At 39.0% G+C, this 22124-nt stretch overlaps 3 protein-coding genes across 6 annotated transcripts in view; 1 reads left to right on the top strand and 2 right to left on the bottom strand.

Annotated features, from left to right (window-relative positions):
- Positions 1 to 3029, bottom strand: part of DHRS3 (dehydrogenase/reductase 3) — a 34231-nt gene extending 31202 nt beyond the window's left edge. Inside the window, exon 1 of one of the 4 annotated variants that reach the window (XR_005814188.1) lies at positions 2003 to 2383. Coding sequence is in view for 1 of the 4 variants with exons in the window: in XM_040533926.1 (XP_040389860.1) it covers positions 2003 to 2197 (195 nt within the window). In the remaining 3 variants the exon portion in view is untranslated. Of the gene's footprint in view, positions 1 to 1742; positions 1933 to 2002 lie in introns of those variants that run through there. The other 3 variants (XM_040533926.1, XM_040533928.1, XM_040533929.1) reach the window with 3 other exon arrangements.
- Positions 3030 to 4711: 1682 nt separating this feature from the next.
- Positions 4712 to 22124, bottom strand: part of LRRC38 (leucine rich repeat containing 38) — a 102459-nt gene continuing 85046 nt past the window's right edge. Inside the window, exons 5-8 of the transcript XR_005814189.1 lie at positions 16036 to 16217; positions 13726 to 13796; positions 6088 to 6227; positions 4712 to 4771 (exon numbers count right to left, since the gene is read on the bottom strand). The gene's annotated coding sequence lies outside the window, so the exon portion shown is untranslated. The remainder of the gene's footprint in view (positions 4772 to 6087; positions 6228 to 13725; positions 13797 to 16035; positions 16218 to 22124) is intronic.
- LOC121058406 (arylacetamide deacetylase-like 4) lies at positions 11306 to 20337 on the top strand. Its single transcript, XM_040533924.1, has 4 exons — positions 11306 to 11499; positions 15993 to 16209; positions 17562 to 17625; positions 19248 to 20337. Exons 1-4 carry the CDS (start codon positions 11329 to 11331, stop codon positions 20017 to 20019), a joined length of 1224 nt encoding a protein of 407 aa, XP_040389858.1. The 5' UTR covers positions 11306 to 11328; the 3' UTR covers positions 20020 to 20337.

A 22124-nucleotide genomic window follows, 5' to 3' on the forward strand; every position in this document is an offset into this window, starting at 1 on the left:
AAGGCAAGAGAAAAATAGAATAATTAATTCTCAAAAGCCTTACTGAAAGATGACTTGCTAGCCACTTCAAGTCTTTCTCGGTTCTTTTTGATTGTCTAAGGCAAAGCAAAAAATCAAAGAGTAATGCCAAACAGAGGGCTTGCATTCTGCATGGAGACTGCACTAGACACAGAAAGTCAGGGTTGAGCACAGAATGCAGGAAAGCAGTGAAACCTCAGAGCAAAGGGAATTGGAACAACCACACTGAAGTAAAATTGTCATTAAAGATGTTGAGGAAGAAAAAGATAAGCCTACTTCACTGTTGCTAGAAAGATGTGCCACTTCCAAAGTACCAGAGAGGATCACAACTTGCTGAGTACCACGTTTGGCTCACAGGATAGCCATGGTTTGACTGAAAGGAGAATCTAATTCAAGTTCAATAAGAGCAAAAAGTGAAACACCTTGATGACAGGCATGGAAAAAAACATACGACAAAAAAAAAAACAAGTTGTAAACAGTAACTAGCAACCACACCGCATTTCATAACACCATATGAGACAAGTACAAAGCTTCCCGAGAATTATTCTCTTGTTTATTCTTTCCTTCTAAGATATGTAAGGATTGTAGAGATAAGACATACAAATGAACTACAGTCTGTATCAGTTTACAAATCCTCAACCTCAGCTCACTAGCTCCTCTTGGCCCATGTCAGTTAGGGCTGACTACCATTGTTCAGCTTGCAGCTGAACTGTAGCTAAGCAGCTCCTGAATTAGCTGGAGAAATGGTGGCACTTTAATACTCAGCTTAGCATAGCAACCAACCGGGCTAAATAAATAAATAATGAAGCACGGTATTGTACCAGATAATGTAAATACACTTTCAGCAAATTGCTGGGGTCCAAAGGTCAGTCAACTTGTTTGTTCTGTCTCCAAAAATTTGTAAATCTCAACATGATGTTTAAACACAAGCATATACAAACATCAAAGTTCAATGCTGACATATTTTATGCCTCAAAGTTGTACACCAGAACAGCTCCATATAGAAACCACATATAGAAAACTGTAGTGCATGTATAAGGAAGTGAAAAAACAGTATCCTAAACTAAATGAATATTTTTCTTTAAATATTCCCCCATTCTGTATTTTCCTTCTGCTTTATTCTGTATTTACTTCCATTCATCCTCTCTCACGTGTTGTAGTATTTATGCAGCTGTCTAATTTCACGTTATTCCTCCATTCCATTACCCCTAAATGGGGGTAAAGATGAAACTTGAAAACTCAAACCTTGTTTCAGGGTATATATATTTTTTAATTATTCCGATTTATTCATGTGTATGGAGACACCTGTAGTTAAGAAAGCACAACATTTCAAGGTGAATGGCAGTTCCTGAGCTAGAGAATGGGCACACCAGCTACACTGACATTTCTAGGCTGCAGTGCAGACAGACCGTTCTCCCAGCCCACGTGCGAACAAACTCCCAGCTCACACTCACGCTGTGCTTTTCTTCCTTGCTGGGCCAGCATTCACCTTACCTTTGAACAGCTCGGGGCTGGCAGAAAGCAAAACACAAGGGACTTCAGAAACCACTTTGCACGTGGCAAAGCATTAGGGTGAAGCTGAACTCTTCTCCCCCCGTTCCCCAAAGCGGGCACCCCCCCGGTACGGGCAGCAGGGCCCTCCCTGTGCCCCCCTCCGGCCGACGCGCCCGGGGGACCGCAGGCTGCAGGGGGGGGGATACCCCGCGCGGGGGCCCCCTTCTCACCTTCACGTTTTCTTAGCCGAGGTGTGGCGAGCCAGGATGCCGAGGAGGAGGAGTGGGCAACTTCCGAAACGCGAGGCTCGGCACCGGCTCGGCAGCGCTACACCCAGCGCCCCCCTTCTCCCCTCTCTGTCCGTTTGAACGCGATCCCGGCAGGCCCACCGCGAGGTGGGGGCACGGGCTGCAGCCCCCGGGCCGGAGGCTCCCCAGCAGAGCAGCAGGTGGCCGCTTCCTTCCCCCATCCCCTCCGGGTGGATGCTCACCTTCCTGGCTCCTCGCCTCGCGAACTCCCTGGCCAGGTGGCGGCCGATGCCCCGGCCCCCGCCGGTGATGAGCACGCTCTCCCCGGACAGGTCCCGGAGCTTGGGCGGCAGCACCGCGCACACGGCAGCTTTCACCACCAAATAAACCATCTGCACGGGGAAAAGCAGCAAAGCGCCCAGCCATTTCCAAATCATCCTCTTCTTCCAGGCAAGCCAGGAAGGCAAAATTCTCTTCCAACCCTTCACAGAACCAAGTTAAGAGAGAAAGAAAACCACTACCCTTCATGCACCCCCGGATGGGTGACAAGTCTTCAGCCCCCTTCCGAAACGTGGGGGGCAACGGATTCTTGGACTGGAAAAATCCTTCTGTTCCCCTAAAAAATCGGGGTAGGAGCAGAACAGTGCAGAAGACCAAGTCACTCCCCTGCTTCTTGATCGATGTCCTTTGGGATTGTCACATGCAGGTAGAACGGTTTCCTCGCTGTATAACTGGGAGACAGTTTTTTTTCTTTTTTTTTTTAATTAAAGAGAGAGAAAAAAAAAAAGTAAAATTAAAAGTAACCATACATCCCTCCGTTTCAAAGACTGTCACAAAAATCCAGTATCCAAGTGGAAGGTTTTATACTTGGAAAAATAAAATAAAGCAGCCTATGTCTCCAAATTTCAGCCTGCAGTGCCTTCCAGGCAGCTCATTTCTATTCTTAGACTCAGGAAATTGCTTAAATAAGACAGAATTGCCAGGACTTTCTTTTTAAGAAAGGGTCTATTCAGGGTAAGGTTGTTGTTTTTGTTTTAATATCTATAAATATCTCCAGACGTCCTGTCCTGAGCCTGTTGCAGAGGGTGAGCTGATAACCGCCTCTCTCTGCCCCCTCTCCCGGGTTTCGCACTCGGAGGCTCCGTGACCACAGAGCAGGAATTATGCCGTGCACTATTTCAGCTCTGGCTCTTACTCATTTCTCCCTATTGCTCTCTCTGCCTATCACAGCCGCCGCGCCGGGGAGGTTTTATACCCCATTAAGCCTGATTGACAGTTAAAGTGTCGGGGAGATTTCACTACTGTTCCTGTGAGTGGCTGGCTTTGCTCTCCCCTCCCCCAGCACGGTCTCGGAGCCGCCGCACGGCGTCCGCACCCGGGACGGCCGCGCCGCAGCCGGCGGGCAGGGGCTGGGGCCGGGCCGGCTGCGGGCTGGGGCTGGGGTCGGGGCCGGCTGCCGGTCGGGACGGCTGTGGGTCGGGGTTGGGGTCGGGGTGGCTGCGGGACGGGGCTGGTTGAGGCCGGGGCTGGGGTCGGGGCCGGCCGCGGCCGCAGCGCGCGCCCGCCTCTGACAGGAACCTCCTCTGTTCCTCCCTGACAGGAACGCGGCAGAGGAGGGTGCTGGGGTTTGACGTGAGCCCAGGAGGGGGGGAAAAAAAGAAGTTCCAGGAGCGGTCAGGGTTAAGGCTGAGTTCAAAGGAGCCATCTGTGCCTTGCGAGCTCCGGGAGAGAACTGCTTGCCCAGGTTAAGTTGGTGTTGATGGGAAAAGTTATTGCAGCCCTAGAGTGTTGGGCTCAGTCCAGCCTAGGCTGATAATCATCAACATCTATTACCACTGAACCAGTGTGTCTATGGACAGCATGACAACTCATGGATTTTCCAAACTGGAAGATGCTTACATTGCTGAAAACTGGTGATTGGTACCTTCAGTAGCGGGGCAATGAAAAAAGCAGGCTCTGACCAAAGCAGGGAGACGTGCTTTCTCACATCAAAGGGTGTTTTTCTGCTCTCCTTTTCCAAGACTTTTGTCCAGATATGAGGGCATAATTGCAACACAAGGTCTCCATAGCACTTTAAAACTATGTTGTAACAGGAGAAAGGGCAAAGCGTGTTGCAACCAGGTCCCCCGACTCGTTTGTTTGCACTGTTAGGCATTAGGTAGGTAGGTAAGTTATATATTTAGCTGTCCTGCTTAAACTTTTCTCAGGAGGATCTAAGTGCGCATTTGAACTGAGAGCTGCTCACTCCACAGTTACTGGTTGTGGCGGCAATCAGAAATAGTCCGAAATGTCAAGTTATCAGGATGCCAGAAGATGCTCAAATATGTCAAACCTCACATTGTTGTCTTCTCAGTTGTGCTGGGAAGAGCTTTGTTTTTATGACTGAATATGTTACTAAGAAGGTGCCCAAATGAATCCAATCCCAAGTTACTTCAGGAGGTCTGAATATATATCCACTATCCTGGGAAGCCATCTAGTGGTAAAAACTAGAATTACTGAAGAATGACAAGTGAAAGATTCTCAAACTTTGAATTCATCTATAATTTGCTAAAGGACCATTGCAACGGAAGTGTGCGAGTCTAAGCATCTCTATATAGGCAGCAAAGTTATATTACACGACCAAGAGATGAGAGTTAGGAAGCTAAATCCCTTTGAAAATAAATTCTTTTTCTGCTTCAGAATCAAACATTTTTGAAATGGTCATAGTTCAAAGTGGCCATGTAACAGTGTTCAAGGGTTGTTTGGTAACAAAAATAAGAACAACTGAGTTTTTTGTGCTGCCTACATTCAAAAGTCATCTCATACCTGGTTCTTTTAACGCATAATATGAGCAATATCATAATCTCTTGAATTTCAGCTCTGTTGAAACTTCCACATAAGTTTTCAGAAGTGAAAAAAAAAAAAAGAAAGAGAGAAACTTGCACAGTTCTTACCTTTAAATGCCAGTTTACCTTATATGAAGTAAGCCATAGGACTCTCAGAGCATCATCATAGTGTCAGGAGAGAGGTTTCTGGAGAGAAGAAATTGAACCATTCTAACTGGAAACTGCAAGTCTGTACAGATTTTCAGGATCAGGTGGTGTTCCCTAACTTAGCTGCATCTGAAATAACCAGAGCTGTGAGAATTTCCATTGCCGCTTGGCAGCATTTAGCACCTCTGTGTGTTTTTACAGTAATACCTTTAGAAAGGGAGCTGGGGGAGGCACCTGGCATTACAATTTTCCTCTCAGTCCAAAAACTCTGAAGGGGAGAGAGAAATTACACAGAGAGCCTAGTGTCTGGTTTAAACAGGAATGACTCAGTGTCTGGACTGGTAACAAATATAACAACTTTCTGGGATGGAAATAAGAAGCAGCCTTAAAAATGAAGGGATATGAAGTTTGAGAAAGTGAGTTTGATTTTTTGATTCCTGAGACCATTAACTTTATTTTTTCTGCATAAATCTCTACAAATACATTTAAAATAGAAAAGTCAGCAATATTACACCATAGGACTATGTTCAGATTAAACAACAAAGTTAATTATTAATTTCAAACATTTGCAGGTTCTTTGATGCCAATGGGACTAGTCTTGTGAATATTTATTTCTTGTATCTGTTTCCTGCTTGAATAATATTCTAAAATGTATCAGAGGTGTTACTATTATTATTATTATTTTCATTCATTGGGATTATTTTCATTCATTAGGATTTTTTTCATTCATTAGGATTTTGGTTTATTGAGCTATGTGAAAAGTTGCTCCAACATTTGGAGTTGGAATAAAAAGACAAATTACATATTTAACGTGAAGTATTTTTCCAATCTGACCTTCAAATTTCAGTGAACATATGAACTATTTTACTTGTTTACTACTTTACCTCAGATTTACCTCGACCAGAAGTTTCTACATTACACAAGTGCACAAGAGCAAGAAAGAAAAGCAGACTTATAGTAAAACTGAAGTTACTGCATCTTGCCTGTAATTTATATGGTGAAAAATATATGCAAGTCATTTTAAAATTCACTTAACTGAAAAATCAGACAGCTTAAAATTGTACATGTGCTGAGAACAGCTGAGGTTTGTCTACTTCAACTGCAGTTCCATTCTGAAAAGTGGCAAAAGATTAGTATTCTGGGATTTCACCTGATTGTTGTACAGTAACTATTACACTCCTGTTTGGCGAGAGATCTTTTTTCCAAACTGTCACCTTTACAAATCTAACATATGTTTTGTTCAAAAAGTTCATCTCTGTTGGTAAAACCTTACAAACTATACCTTCAGTTAGGTTTGATTATTCAAATTGCTTTCAGTAAATGCCTACAGGTGCAAACAGACACTTGGTACATACCTTTGTTGATGGAAATGAAGATCTGTCACATTGCAGTAGTGGTTCCTAATTGTAATTTTAAAGTCATCCCAAAATGAATTCCTTCCATGTTCTTACTCAGAAGTCCTTAACCAGTGTGCTGGAGCATTCAATAAGCAGGCCTGTTAATTTTGTAAAATTGCATCAGTTAGTGCTATCACTTAGATGCAGAATAAAATTTCCATTTTGGATAGCTGCACAGTACCTGAACTATTTGCTCCCGGTATATTTACCCACAACGAAGTATAAATTACAACAATTCTCCCCCCTCCCCTTCGGTTAAGCCATTTCCATGCCATTTTAATGTATGTTAACTCCAGTTTGCAACACGAGCGAGAAGTCAGTCATGTAACACCTCACAGTGGTAACTCATTCAGTTTTGACTTCTGCTTGTCTGTGTAAATTTCTGGGTTTGTACTTCTTAACAGAAGTGTTAAAGTGTTAGGCTTTAATACACTTTTACTAATCTATTGTGAATAAATTTAGATCATACCTGAATGACTAATTCTTAGGACCAAAGCTCAAAATATGCATTTGTTTTCTGAATATTTAACCACAATAGTGCCTAACTGCAATAGCACCAGCGTATATTTACTAACACTCTCAGTGAGTCATAGAAGCATACTTTTTCTCACTTGCCCAGTTGTGAAGGAATAAACAGCAGTGAAAAAGCAACTTTTAGCTCCAAAACAAGTTGATGCACTCTGTATGCATATCACTTGCATAACAAAGGTCTATTTTTTGCAGAACAAAATTTTCTGGTTCTATAAAGAGGCTCAGGTAGAGTGTTTGAATGCTTATATCTTGACTTTGCATCTGTATGGGTAGGACTCTACATTTGTTTACAGAGCCTTTGCAGCCCAGTTCCTAGTGAACTTGGAGGTAAATTTATGCACATGAAGTTGCTAAACTGCAAGAACTTTTGGAAGGAAAAGGAGCTGGAAATTAAAAGCATGTTCAAGACATGTTTGAAAGCCATTTGGGCTACTGTTTCTGTGTTTTCACTTAAATACATATACATATATATATATATACAGAGATTGGTAAGCAGATGTGAAAACCTCAGAACACAGTGCATAATTGTTGCACAATGGAAAATCTGTTACTAGGGTGTCTAGTAGTACCAGTTTTTCACATCAGTGCAGGGTTCTTGAACATTGACAATCTATCATGGTCACAGATTAAAACTAAGCCTCCTTTAAAAAACTGAAAACCCTTTGCCAAGCTGATCTGTTTTTTTGTTACATGAAGTACTGCTGTCAGATTTGGATAAATCATAGAGCTGTATTTTTGTGCTTCTTGATTTCATTCTTCCCTTGAGTTCACATTTTCCATTTGGAATGTGTCCCAGTGGTTCTATGATTTCACACTGTCCTTCTATATGCTATTAAGTATTAACAGTCTGATACTGTTGCCTTGTAAGTGGAGTTTGGCCATGGACTAAGCTCAAAGGGACCAGGTTTATGTTTAGCTTCCAGACTTGACAGAAAACAGTCAGTGTCCAGCCTTGTGTGAAAAGCTAGGTTGGGATGTCTTACTGCTTTCCCTGGGTCTCACAACAAATCAGTATAGTGAATAAATACCTTACTGAATGATTCTAAGTTCTAGATGACATAACCTTTCCAAATTCAGTATGTATGAAAACAATTGTCTTTATAAGTAGAACAGTGTTTTCAAAGCGCATGGAGATGTTAACCTGGAATTCAGACAAAAGGATGCAAAATCAAGTAATTTCTGTCAATTGCTTAATTATTTTCTTATGTTAGATTTTATAATTTATAATAACTGCCCTTCTTTTTCTCACTTATCTTTAATTAGGAGCCAGTTTGGGTCAATCTATTAGCCTGCTTCTTCATATGAAAGACAGAACAATGAGAAATACCACATGTTAATAGGAATGGAGTGGCTACCTTGTGTTAAACTGGTTAACTCATCTTACGTTCTGTTTAGTACATTTACCTCATCTTTAGGCCACACAGAATTTGCCATACCCTCTGATTAACTCCTCAGTCCTGACAAAACCTCTAAGACACACAAGGAACTAGGGAGGCAGAAGAATTAAGCCCGTAAGGCTGTCAAAATTAGAGAAGGAGTTTATTGTTTCAAGAGTCTGAACTGAAATCTTACTAAGCCAATCTGATAGAGATTTTGACAAAAACAGAACAGTGGGTTAATTCTTGTAATAGTTTTGCACTGGAAGCTTGTAAACCAGCTTAGGAAAAAAATCCCTAGATAAAATGCTCCCTGAATCCTTACTAACAATGCCTTCTTTAAAAGAATTCATTATATTCCGTTATAATTTTTTTTTCAGAGCTAGTGGTTCACTAGAAGGAGAAAAAATTCAAGTCTTCTGTGACAAGTTTCTTCAAACTTGACAGTTCTGAAAGGAAGCTAAAAGGAGGAATGTTAGGAAGAGAAAGCTGGGTCAACAGCAAACTTTTTTTTGGGTTGGAAGGTGGGAATGGATCAGCTTTAGTATATGAATTGATGTGGGGGTAAGATCAAATTATAAATCAGATTACGGAAAAATAAGATCTCTAGAGAGATTCAGCTGGACTAAGGCAGAAGGCACACAACCCATGATATTTTTTATGCTGATTTGAACAAGGATCAGCTGTACTTTTAAAAACATATCTGGAAATTTCGAGAACTTTACCCGCTGTTAGCAGAAAGCCAATTTGCTCATTCTTGCTGAATCACTGCCATTAACCTACGAATTGGTATAACTAATATTGTTAAGCAAAGAGCAGTTTTGCAGGCATGCTCTGGAACAAATGATACATGAGGTAAACAACACAGGGCTTCCAAAGGCCAACTGAACCTTCAACTCATTTATAGGGACTTCTGCATTTTTTAAACATATTTTATCTGTCCTGATGTGCAAAAGTACAAGTTATTACAACTCTCTTTAGGACAGTGAGCATTAGCTGATTCTTTGGAGGAAGAAAGATCAGTTATAATTGTAGGATGTGCAGATCCAGATGTTTCCTAGCAGCTGACCTGTAAAATAAACCAACAGAGATGCTTTTTCAGAACAATCATCTCTGTCCTCCAATTACATTGTCCAACAACATTTGATCAAAAACAAATCCCTAAACCAACAAGCCCCAGAGTCCAAGAACCTCTCTTTACAGGACTCCAACTGCTCCTCCAGTATCTCATTAGATGGTTGGTTGCTGATCTGAGAGTCCTGACATCATGGAAAAAATATATGTATAGTGGGAGCTCCCAAGTGATTTCAAAGAAGGTAGTTGGTATTTTGACATCCAGCATTTAGGAGGAGAAACTGGGATATTCTATACTCTTCTCAGATGATGGTATCAGTGGAGTGTTTAAATCCACCACAAAATGAATTAAAAATGAATAAATGGAGATGAAGTGTCTATATGGGGACATTCAGAACTTAAAACCTATTCATTTCAGGATGGATTACTTAAAATCTTTAAATCCCAACCTATATATTCCTTCCCAGAAATAAAAGTATGAAAATAAATAAAACCTTGTTTTTTTCATTTGTTTATGTTTGTCTTTGTTGTTTTTTTAAAAATAATTAAAGTTGCCATATCCCCACAGGTCTGATGGCTAAGAAGATGGGGGGATTCAGTTAAGTGTGCTGCACCTCACAGTGGTGGAAGGGATCAATGATTCCCCAGCTTAGTCAAATAATGTGAGTCAGAAAAGATGGAAAAAGATGCATACTGTGATCATGTTCCAGGCCTGCTGAGCTAAGCTGAGGGTTCTATGATACAACTTTCTTACATGGATTTCTTATGCTTAACACCTTTTTTGAGGGTTTTGAACCACATAATTGAATCGGTTGTGCTTGCTGAATTCCACTGAAGACAACAATTAGATCTATTCTCTTAAGAATCCAGACAGCTCACTCTTATCATCTGGTAGTTTATCTCTTATGACTCAGGTTGTTTACTGTCATTCCACATAGCTTCAGTGTACTGACTAATCCACATTAAAGTTTATCCCTATTTCCTCTAAGTAGAGGCATATTTTGCATAAATGAGATTTTTTCTTAGTAGATATATTTCATCTGCTTTTTTCATGGTTACAAGAAAAGCTAGAAATGACTCACCTTGTACCACTACAGGTTTGTTAGCCAAACCCAAAATCTTATGGCTCATAAGGAGGAGTACTTCTCTTCTACAACCATGATTACAAGCTTTCATAAGGGTTTTAAAAGGGAATACCTATGAGATTATTGGAGATAAAGGAATATTTCAGAGTGTTTCGGAGATAAGCATGGATTCTATTAATTGCGTCAAGCTGAGCTCAGGTTTGCTTTTTACTTTTACCCAAAAAATGTTTGTGCAGTCACATGGTGCATGGAAGTACATGAAGCTGTACCTAGTCATTCATTCCTTTGCTATCATCACCTCTATATGCACAAGCACGTGCCTAGCCATACGGTCTAATCACAGCCTAAATTAGAGCAAAGGATAATGTAGAGTTGTCTTGGAAAAAAAAATAGCAAGCTATTAAGTTGTTTGTTGTTGTTGCATTAAAGACATCAAAATCTTTGCTTTAGAATGCACCAGAAAAGAGAGAGCTGAAGCTCTCCAAGTGAAATTTTCTTTCTCATTTCCATCTCATATTACTGGACCTTTGGTAAGCCAAGACCCTTGCTGCATGCTCAGGGAGTTTCCAAAGCTGATAGCTCTGTACTCACCTCTAAAAGCAAAATTCCTTTAGATCTGCTTCAGAATGTCTGTTCTAACTGTTCTGGCCAGCTGTCTGCCTCAGCAAGATAGCATAAAATAAATAAATAAATATAGATCAGCACTAAACATAAAGCCTTAGGATCAAACTGGAGTTCAGCATTGCCAGTCCTCCATGCATTCATAAGCAGAGGTAGTCTCTTTCCGTACAGTGACGAGTACACTCGGAAAAAATCTCACATAGCTTTTCGGGCCCATAAGTCAGAGTACAATTCAACTAGATAAAACATAAAGTCCATCTACAACTTTGGAATATACAAAATAGTGAGCGTGAGTATTGTAGGCATTAACTTTGGCCATGCTAAACAAAGTTGTAACAGCAGTCATTGCCGGATGTTTGTCTACTGCTAGCACCTGGCAACCTGATTTGGAGGAGGAGGGTGGATGAATTTTGGTATGCAAATTACTTCTCTGTGGAGTCAATCTAGAGCATATAAATATTGACAGAATCATATCGAAGAGTTCTCTAGTAAATCATCCCCACCAAAGAAAAATGGAATTCTCTTATGCTCTGGCACTAATAGCAGGAATTCTACTTGCCTTTATATTACTGGTTTTAATTGCAACTTTTTATGATTCTTTCAAGGCAAAAATTCCTCCTGAAGTTGACCAGCCATCAAAGCTCAGCTTATACCATTACTTTTATACTCTGGTGGAAATTCTGGTGAGTTTATCATGCTCTATGATATTGTGATTTTCAGGAAAGGAAAAATTTGAGTAGAACTATAAATGTAGCATTTAAATATTGCAACTGTGTGTAATAGGAACCATATGGTAACACAGATTTAAAGGCAAAGGCCAAAATTTGATCTGGTATTTTAATACTGTATATAAAAGCAGCCTTCATGAGGTGAGCTCTTTTAAATACTGAGATTCGCATGTTTACACTGCAATTGTAACTTGATTGCCTTCTATAATGAAATGACTAGTCCTGTGAAAGACAGAATGGCTGAACAATAATAGCTGCACTTTCTGTATTTGAGTGCACTTTGATATATTTGAGGTAATTTCTTAAACATTAATCTACCTGCAGTAATTTTATTACCCATTAATCATGTTCTTATTTCTGCAGTGGCTGAATTACTGTGTCTTGGTGAATTATCATAGAATTATGTAGATTGGAAGGGACCTCCACAGGTCATCTAATCTAACCTCCTGGACAAAGCAGATTCAGTTAGAGCTGTTACTACTTATTATTTAAGTACTTGTAAACTAGACTCACTGTGCTATGTACTTTGCCAACAGAGTAAGAAACAGCTCTTACCCCAAAAAATTTCAAAGAAGACAACAGGAGCAGACATGAGCAGCCCAAGCCCTGTCATGTTTGGCATATACTGCATCAAAAGAAAGTCTGCAGGAAAACCACAGAGTGATTTCATTAATGTTTGTATGGGGCTCATCTCAAGCAGAGGTGTTCTCTAATCCCCTACTTGTATGTGTTGAACACAGTAACTAAGGCTCATATCCTGAAAAGTCTTTTGGGGCAATATAATCAATTAAAGACTTACGTGGGTTGCTTAAACTCACATAGTAGCATTCACCAAATCAGGTCCCTCATTCTCCAGTGGCCTACAACCCATGTACCCTTCTGCATTGTCTGGCATGAAAGAAGACTTGCTGTCCTTGCATATCTAAGGCTGCTCTTCATGTTAAGCTATATATATAAACTTAAAATAATAAAATGACTGTATGTTATTAGGTACTCTATGTTTCTATACTTGGTTTGATGAAAAGATTATTTCAGATGATTCTTTTTACTGATGCTACTTCTACAGCCTCTAAGTGGCTGTTCTGCAACGGTACATACTCTATCTCCATTTATAATGTTCCAGAATTTTCAACTTCCTTTTCTGGATAGTTTTAAAGATGCATTCCCACATTTGCTATGCACTGAATTTAAATTTCTTGAGCCCTTTGTTGTCAAAAACCTTTATACATCTACTTCTGGTGAATTTCTAGGCTTATTTTTATACTCGGAGGAGTAGTCCTCCTCATAGTGAGGACTTCACAGGTTTCTTACAAAGCATATGATGCTCTGTGCATTACACATGTGCAATGAACATACCCTCTTCGTTCTTATGAATGGAGCTCTTCTTGTGCCAGTGACTTATCTGTTTGTACTCCCTATCATGTATGTTGCAGCAAAGACCTCTTTTTTTCTGACACAGGACAGTCTTCTGCTCTTTACTTCCACTTATTTGGGATATCTCTTAGAAAACCTGTATAACCAGTTGAACATGTATCTTCTAGAGCACAGTTATACATATGATGCTCCTGCTGCATCTACGCACATGCTCTGTCTTGAAGAAATCAATGACAATCTCAAACAGAAAAGATAAGAGAAAGCCTACTAGTTCTTATCCTAGCTTTTGTTTTAATCCATTTCTACAGATATGCATTTAGACTGTGCATATTTTACTGTGATATAAAGCTTTGATAACCATTTTAATTGGCAAATCGTAACACTTCAAAGTGACTGAGACAGACAGACTGTCAAATGTAGTCTATAAGTCCATGAAACTCAAATGGAGTGGTCTTTGCTATCTCGTATGTGATTTCATAATTACTTTTAAAGTAAAAATCTGGTCACCATATGATCTCCCACGTAAAAAGCAAGTCTGTGCCAGAATTTAGGCATTCCAGCAAACAGTTTTTCAAAGAAAGACCCTATTTCACAAGTATAGGTATACTGACATGCTGATCTGGGTCCTCTTTTTCTTACACATATACACTTTTTAGAACCTGGCTTATACGATACGTTTCATCTACTAATGCCAATCACATCTGTCTAGGAGTAGTTATCCCTTCTATTTTTTTTCGTTTATTGTTATTGGTTTTGAAGTATTTTGTAATTATTGATTAAGAAGAAGTTTTTCAATAGAACACATACCAAATTCCCCATTCTCCTTCATGACATTTTCTTCCCTGAAACTGAAGATGCCTCTGTGATGCCAAGAGTTCCTAAGATAAGGAATGGAAAAAGGATATTTGTTATATTCTGATACCAAGTATATTCTGATACCACTATAGTATGTTCTGATACCAAGTTTATCATATATATTATTATCTGTCATCTGAGGGCTCTTTAAAAAAACAGGCATGTTAGAAAATACAGATGAGATTAAATAAACACAATACAGCAATTCTATTAACTTCAGTCATTCCAAAATTATCACTTCAACAAAAACACTGACTTAAGAGTCACTAGAATTTTTGAAAATTGCTCTTTGGGGAAGTTATATTGACCCCGTGGTTTCTGCCAGGATTACCTTGACTCTTATATTGATTTTCTGCCTTCTCCAGGATACCTAAAAATGTGCATTTTCAGCTGTAAGGCAAGAACTATATCTATCCAATTTGCCTATGGGAACTGGAACTTAAAACAACACAAGCACTGTTGGCAGTGGTGGCACACAGTGTTATCAAAAAATTCCAGATCATCTCTGGGTTTCCATTTTTGTTTTCAGATAATTTTCTTTCTCTTCCATGGCTCATGATGGCTTCTTTTATTGCTCCTCACTCAACTTGAAAAAAGAAAGTACTGTTTGAAAAAATGCTTTGGTGAGGAACTGTGTGTTGCAACACACTTGAACCACATAAGTTTTGGCTTCATATGTATGTGATAGCTGAGCTCATGCACCTAAGAAAATCTGCATCTTTGTCTTATTTTTGCATTCTCATGCAGCAAAATTGCTATTTAAGGCCAATATTTGAATTCTCTCCAAGACAGAGCAAATCCGAGTTAAAGGACAGCTACATGAGATCAGAAAGACCAATTTACAATAGCATAGCTGGCTATTAATTTATGAGGCATTGATACAGCATGTACGTGTATACTTCTGTTGCTCAGAAGAGGAAAATACCATTTGCAAATTGCTTGTTATGATTACCATCACTCCAGAAGGATGAATTGTAATAGTCTGTAATGGCAATTAAGTCACCGTTTAATAGGGAAAGAAATGTTCCTAGCAGGAAATGCATCACTTGCAACCTGTATTCAAAACGAAGGAGGATTCCAGCATGATGATCTTCAGGCTATCTCAATTATTGGCAATTGAACAGCTTTGGATAAGAAAATGTTGTGACACATTCAACAAACCTACCCTGTCTTCAGAGTATCAGTTTTCCCTGAGAAATTTAAGAAACTGGCTGAAGTGCCATTTCCTAAATACCTGTGGGATCTTGATATAGGCAATGGTTTTACTAATGGAGAAGCAGATCAGATTCAGAATCATTCTCACCAGGTTCTTCATTTAGGCCAGCAGCACTTTATTGAGAAAGCACTTCTTTACTGTGAGGGTGACAGAACACTGGAACAGGTTGTCCAGAGAGGCTGTGGAATCTCCTTCTCTGGAGATATTCAAAACCCGCCTGGATGCCATCCTGTGCAACATGACCCTGCCTGGCAGGGGGTTTGGACCAGATTTCTCCAGAGGTCCCTTCCAACCTTGACCATTCTGTGGTTCTGTGATAGGCACTACTGATTTTCTTAAACCTTGTTGTCACTGTCACTGTGGCACGGAGACGACCCAAGACCAGTAAGTTACTGCATCTGACATCATGCTACGGACATTTTCATCTCACCTAACCCTAAAGACTTCAACTGAGGCATCTGAAGTAGATAGTCTCCCTTTATAATCAGTGGAGACAAACAGACATTTCCAGAGCGTGACTTCATGCAGCTGAAATTGGAATTGTCCTCTAGAAATGCCTCTTTCTCTTCATGGACTAGAAAAGGAGCCTTAGGCCTCACGACAGCTGAACTGCATACCTAAGCAAATTCTTGATGTTACATGTGATAAAACCAGATCACAGATATAAGAAGGTATTTATATATTTCCTGGAACAAGCATTGCAACATTCCTCCAGAAATAATGGTATCTCAGATTGTGAAGATGTACATTTCCACTTTCACAAGTGCAATCACAAAGCCACGAGAGTTATTTGCGGAAGCAAAGTAGCAAATAACCAATAAATTTGGTTTAATAATAATAATAACCAATAAATAACCAATAAATTTGGAAAATAGCAAATAACCAAAACACAACATAGAAAAGGTAACTTGTGGCCTTTTGTGGCCCCTATAGAGTGGAAAGACTTAGATTTCTTATACTGATTTCTCCTGTTCCTATACTGATTTTTTCCTGTTATACCTAGGCAAAGAACTCAGAAAGTTTGGGTATCTTTAAGGAGCACATACTTATAAGGTTGATTTTTGGTGGACTGCCAGCATGCAGGGATTCAAAGCTCTTCATAAAGGATCTGCATTTTGATGGAGTGCCAGTGAGGATTTACCTCACAAGATTACCATCTGCAAGCAAACGGAGAGGAGTCATCTTCTTCCATGGAGGATGCGGGATGTACGGAGGCATAAGTAAGGAACTGAAACAGAAAATGTGATTTTTCTAATTATTTTTAAAAATATTTATGGTTGTTAACTATATATATGTTTATAAATTCTCCTGAACCCAAGTGACTGAGGTTTAGTTTGGGCAACTGAGAGACTGAAAGCATTTAATGTTTGTTTTTACTTTTTAAACTCTTTAATCTGTCTTTATTTAATATCCAAATTATTCTTTATAGGATATCACCCTCTTTATGGCATATATCTTCCTTATAGTAAGTTGTGTTGCTAAATAAACAAATTCTTTTTGGTCTGAAAACTTAACAGCAGTTGTTAGTTCCTGCATTCCTCCCTTTGATCTCTACCTGCAGGATGTTTATTGGTTTGTCTATAAACAGCACTCATTGTAATTCAATGGCCTACAGCAGCCATTTTTAAATATGTGCCCATGCTGCATGGACTTTAGTTAGGTTGTCTTTTTTCAGTTTAATTTATTAGAGAAAGCAGATAATTGCAAATATGTAATTGACAAGTCCTAAAAAATACTGTTTCTACAGGCAGCAGACATACACCCATATTTAAAGGTGTTAGGATTCTGTGATTTAAGGTAGAACACATCGTTGAACAATACCTGTAAACCAAATCTTCTAAATGTAGCAAAGATAGAATTAAGGCTGATGAAAAACCCAGTGTATCTTTAAATACATCTTAACAGGCATATTTCTGCCCACAGCCTTACTATGGGATAATTTTATAATTAGACATTTTAATATAACATAATTTGGATGCTTTGGATTTCTGCCTGAATTAGCCACAAAGAAATATACTGATTTCTTTGGAGGCATACCAACTGCATCTTTCATTCTTCAGCAAATAGTCAAATCTCTGCGTCGAATATAGAATTTATTTAGACTTAGCTACAGTAATGCAATTAGCATTTCCACAGCAAAATGATATGACATGACTAAGTCAGTCTCAGACTCTCCCACAATTAATTTGAAATAATGTAATAATCTTTTATGAAGATCTCAAGGTACTTTATCCGTTACAATCACTCTAAGAAATTGTATTTAATAACAAATAATAATAAATCCTTATTTTCCTTACAGATCAACAGTCTCCCTAAATATATGACTGTTACAGTGTGTTCTGAGGATTAAAAGTCTAGACTATTTTATCCTAGAGAAAATTGGAGTAGCTCACTAAATAGGCAAGGGGCCCACACAGAGGATGCAGTACCAAATGTCGTCTCTCTTCAATAAGACCATTAATTGGTTAGCTCTGTGTAACTCAATCATGGCAATATGTCATAAGAAAAGAAGGGAGGATATTGCTTCAAGTATTCGAAGCTATTAATTCCATTAACAACATTTGTTCTGCAGGAAGCCACGAAAGAGTATGCCGGTACATAGCCAGAAAATCTGATTCCGTGGTCGTGTCTGTTGGGTAAGTGAGCTGCCCCCAGTGCTGCTCCCTGAGCTGGAGAGGTCTTGTGCTTCTCCACCTCTGAACAAGCCTTATTTTTCTTTGCACAGAAGAAAAGGAAGTGAGCTCTAGTATTGTCCATCCTTACATTGTCAGTATGTGTGAGCAAGCACGTGCCATGAAATGACAACAAGGTACACCTGGTAAGGGTTTATAAAGTAACCCAAACAGTTTGGCAGCTGTTTTCAGAACAGACATTTTTATGTTATCACCACAGAAATCATGACCTTTGTTTGATAATAATGTATCACAAACTGCTTTCCTGATTTCATGCTATTACTTAGGGAGCTTCAGGAATGATTTTAAAAAGTAAACAATAAGCCTAAAATTTAATATATATTTAAAACTACATGGGCCACTGCTTCCTTTTAAAGGCATTCTGCGTATGGAAAATGGCTGATGGCAAGAAGAAACTTTATTTTCCAACAAATTCTCCTGTGGAAAAAAAAATCATTACTAAAGAATTTTATTAAGTTAGGAGAAATTGGTTTTGAACATGAATTGTATATTCCATATGTGAGTGAGTCATGGTGGGTTAAAGTGACTCTGAAATATTATATTGACACCCTTTTATTCCCTAGTTATTAGGATGTTTACTTTATGAAGCCACTGAGTTAGTTTAGCAGAATAGTGAAAAAACAGAAAAGCAGAAGCAGTGTGCCTCAGCAAACAGTGAAGGGTTAACAGAGATTGCCTGCACCGCTGCCTCGGTAGTATTTAGCTTTTCCTTATTAAACCTAATATTCTCCAGAAAGACCTAAGACTGCACTTACAGAGAATAAAGAACCATGGTTATTAAAAATGCATCTTGCTCTCAAAGGAGAGGTCGATATTTCATTCCCTTTAACCTGACTGGGTGTTTGCCTGGGCTGTTATGCCTGCCTAGCTTTTTTCATCACATGCAAGTATGTTGTTTGTTAGGAACTAAACAAAAAGACTGTTACTTTAACATCACTCTCCCACAATCCACTTGTTTCAATTAACAAAATAAATGAAATAATTGTCCGCAGGAAGCTACTTTGTCACCACAGTATATTTACTGTATGGTTGCTTATAATATAATATTATTAAATTACTATTATTATGTTAAAGTGTAATAATAATATACAATACTGTACTAATATATACTAACATAATAAAAATATAATAATCATTGCCCCCGGCATAAAAGCCTTGGGAGCCAGAACTTGGTTGATTCTCTGGGCAAGCAGGACTGACTTGCAGCTATACATACATACATGCAGTCAGTCCCAGCAAGAGAACTGCAAACTTCCCTGCTGACCAGAAAATGAGTAAATGTGTGGTTTTCTATATTGTGGGTGATTGGACTGCACTACTCAAGCCCCTGTGTTCTTAAATTATGCTAAAACAAACCTCAGTGATCAACAGTCTGTGAATTTTGACAGAAATGGGAGGGGAAGCTGTTCTGTTTTGCTTCAGTATGTAGAATTTTAAACTAAGTCAGTAACACTGCTTTTGGAAAGTTTTTGTAAAAATATAATCCATGAATGCATTTAAGTTGAGACATTCAAGCAATTATCAAATATATATATTTGTAGAAATTGCAGTCTTGTACATTTCAGGTATTGTTTATCTCCTGAGTGCAAGTATCCAGCCCAGAATTTGGACTGCCTCACTGCTACCATTCACTTTTTGAAGACTGCAGAAAACTACGGTGTGGATCCTGATCGGATTATTGTATGTGGGGATAGTGTAGGGGGCACTTTTACTGCTAATGTTTGCCAAGAACTAGTAAACAGAACAGACATCCTGAAGATACGTGCCCAGGTCATGATCTATCCATTTCTCCAGGCCTTGAACTTTAATCTGCCATCTCACCAGAAAAATGCCTTCACTGCCTTATTGTCTCGGGAACGTACAGTCCATTATATTCTGAAGTACCTGAATAAGGATTGCTCCATGAAGGAAGCTCTTTTGGCAGGTTCTCATGTCCCTGAGAGTATGAATTTGAAATACAGAAAATGGATAAATCCAGATCTTATCCCAGAGAAATTCAAACAGGATTATGAGCCACCAATACCCACTTCATGTGTTCCTCAGGTCCATGAAGAAACTAAAGAACTGTTTGAGACAAGATTTTCACCGCTGCTAGCAGAGGATGCTGTTATTTGCCGACTGCCCGAGGCTTGTATAATTACCTGTGAACATGATGTGCTCAGGGATGATGGATTGCTGTACAAGAAACGCTTAGAGGACAATGATGTAAAAGTGACCTGGTACCACATTGAAGAAGGCTTCCATGGTACAATAGGGTTTTTTGGTTACAGTATTTTCTCCTTTCCATCATCAAGTAAAATAGTGGATCACGCTGTAAACTTTATAAAAGGCTTTTAAAATGTATTCTTGAAGACGGTGACCTAGTGTGCAGACTGAGTGTATTTCAGTTAACCATTTGTAGCTGTTGGATATCTAGGCAAGAAATTAGAATCTCATCAAGAAATAATAAGTTATGATAGCATGGTCTGCTGAATTCTGAATTTCAGTTGCTATTATTTGGCAACATGTAACTTGGGAACATGCATCTTTCACCTTCTTTTTTTTTTTTTTAACCCTTTAATTGGTATCCTTGTTTTGATGTTCTCTTATTCTGTTGTAAGAATTTTTGTTCTCTTATGTCAAAGAATAAAACCTCACCATTTATATAGCAAAATACATTTTACAGCTTGCACCATATGAATAATCATAAATATGCATACATATATCCACATAACACACACAAAATCAGTATGAGAGCACAGATAAAATCCTTCCCCAAAGCTTCTGGAGAGTAAAGATACTTTCACTGTTCCTGAGATGAGCAGTAATCATCAGTCTATGTACATAGGCAAACCATCGGTTTGGGCTTGGTTGTAAAATCTGAAAGGGGTAATTGGGTTCTACTTACAAATCTGACTTTAAAGTGAAATGGGTGGCACAGAAGGGAGGTATGGAAATGAGAGCTGTAGAAATGAGACCGTTACCTCTAGGTATCTGAGACTGGCAACACAGAAGAAGTAAGGGAAAACCTCACAAGCAAAACTGAATGTCCTCTAAACCATTTTCTGTAAAGTTTCTTTCTGAGAGGCACTTGGTTGTATTCAGGGAAGAGAGAGACACCCAGTGCTTTTTGCCATTTTGTAACAAACAATCAACTGAGAATTTGGAGAAAAATATAAAAACAGCACCAAAGCTGCTTGAACTGTTTCTGTTAAGGTTCAAAACACATTAGAAAAAAAATCACAGGTCAGTGGTTACATTAAGACAGACCCACATTTGTAAAGGCAGATGCCTGATTAACTGCATGTCAAAACAGCTGGCCTTGCAACGCCTAAGAACTGTAAAATATTTCATCATCGTTACGCAATCACCTAGCACTTGTAATAGCTGTAAAACATATGCAAGTGTGGAAAGAGGTTAGTATGTTATCTTCATTCTCTGCCAGCTGAACTCTGAGTAGGAAGAAAATGTAGGGTTAAATTCTTCACCATTTTAATTAAATGTGGTGACATGTTAGCAGTTACAGATCTCTGGAGCAACCAGTGTTTAACTTGTGAATTCTTGTTCTCCAGTCCCTCAGTAAAATGAAATGATGATTCTTTACGCTGTCTTGACACCAGAGAAATTTAGTTTCATTTTTCCTATTTCAGGTACTAGTAATTTACTCTTGGAGCAAATAAATTCTTCCAGGAGTAAATAACATGATAAAGCTCACAATGTTCCACTGACTGAGGTTTACAGGATTTGTTTCGGTGATACAACCTGATATGAAATTGGCAATTCATTTTGGTTTCTGACCTCAAGATGAAAGTTGGTTTACCAGCTTACATGTTGGTAGCATGAGCAAGAGCAGCAGTGAGTCAACAACTGCTCTAAAGGAGATGTGAAAAGCTGGATGCAGTTAATCCACGTCGAAGTCTGTTCTGCCACAGCAGTATTGTTATCTGCACATGAGCAGGCTCACTCAAAGTCAGTTTGGGTATGTCTTTATGAACTTCAGTCAAACCTGTGAGTCATCAGACTTATCTTTATTCAGGATCAGTTTATCACACATACTGCATCTTCAGTACCTGTTCTTTTGATGATTCCCACAGGTGCATTTTAAAATTTCTGGAATCAAAGTCCCTCCAGTCTGATTGGAGAGAATTTTGTAACTAAACTGAACAGAAAAAAGTCCAAAGGCCTTGACAATACTGCACATGTGCATCTCTCCCAAAGTTATCAAACAAAAGAATTGACTAACAACAAGCGCAGCCTATTGCATTACCCTGTAACATTCTTAATCCTCTTCATCCACCTAGTATTTTGAAACCACTATACAACTGATAATTAACTTTTGCAATAGACAGATAGATAGATAGATAATTTGCCACTGGTAAATATCACAAACATCTTTGTGGCTCTTGGCAAAACCACCCAAATATGCCTATATATAGTACTCCAAAATTCTTCCTCTGCCGCTT

Source organism: Cygnus olor, chromosome 21 (assembly GCF_009769625.2).
Source record: "Cygnus olor isolate bCygOlo1 chromosome 21, bCygOlo1.pri.v2, whole genome shotgun sequence".
Classification (NCBI taxonomy): Eukaryota; Metazoa; Chordata; class Aves; order Anseriformes; family Anatidae; genus Cygnus; species Cygnus olor.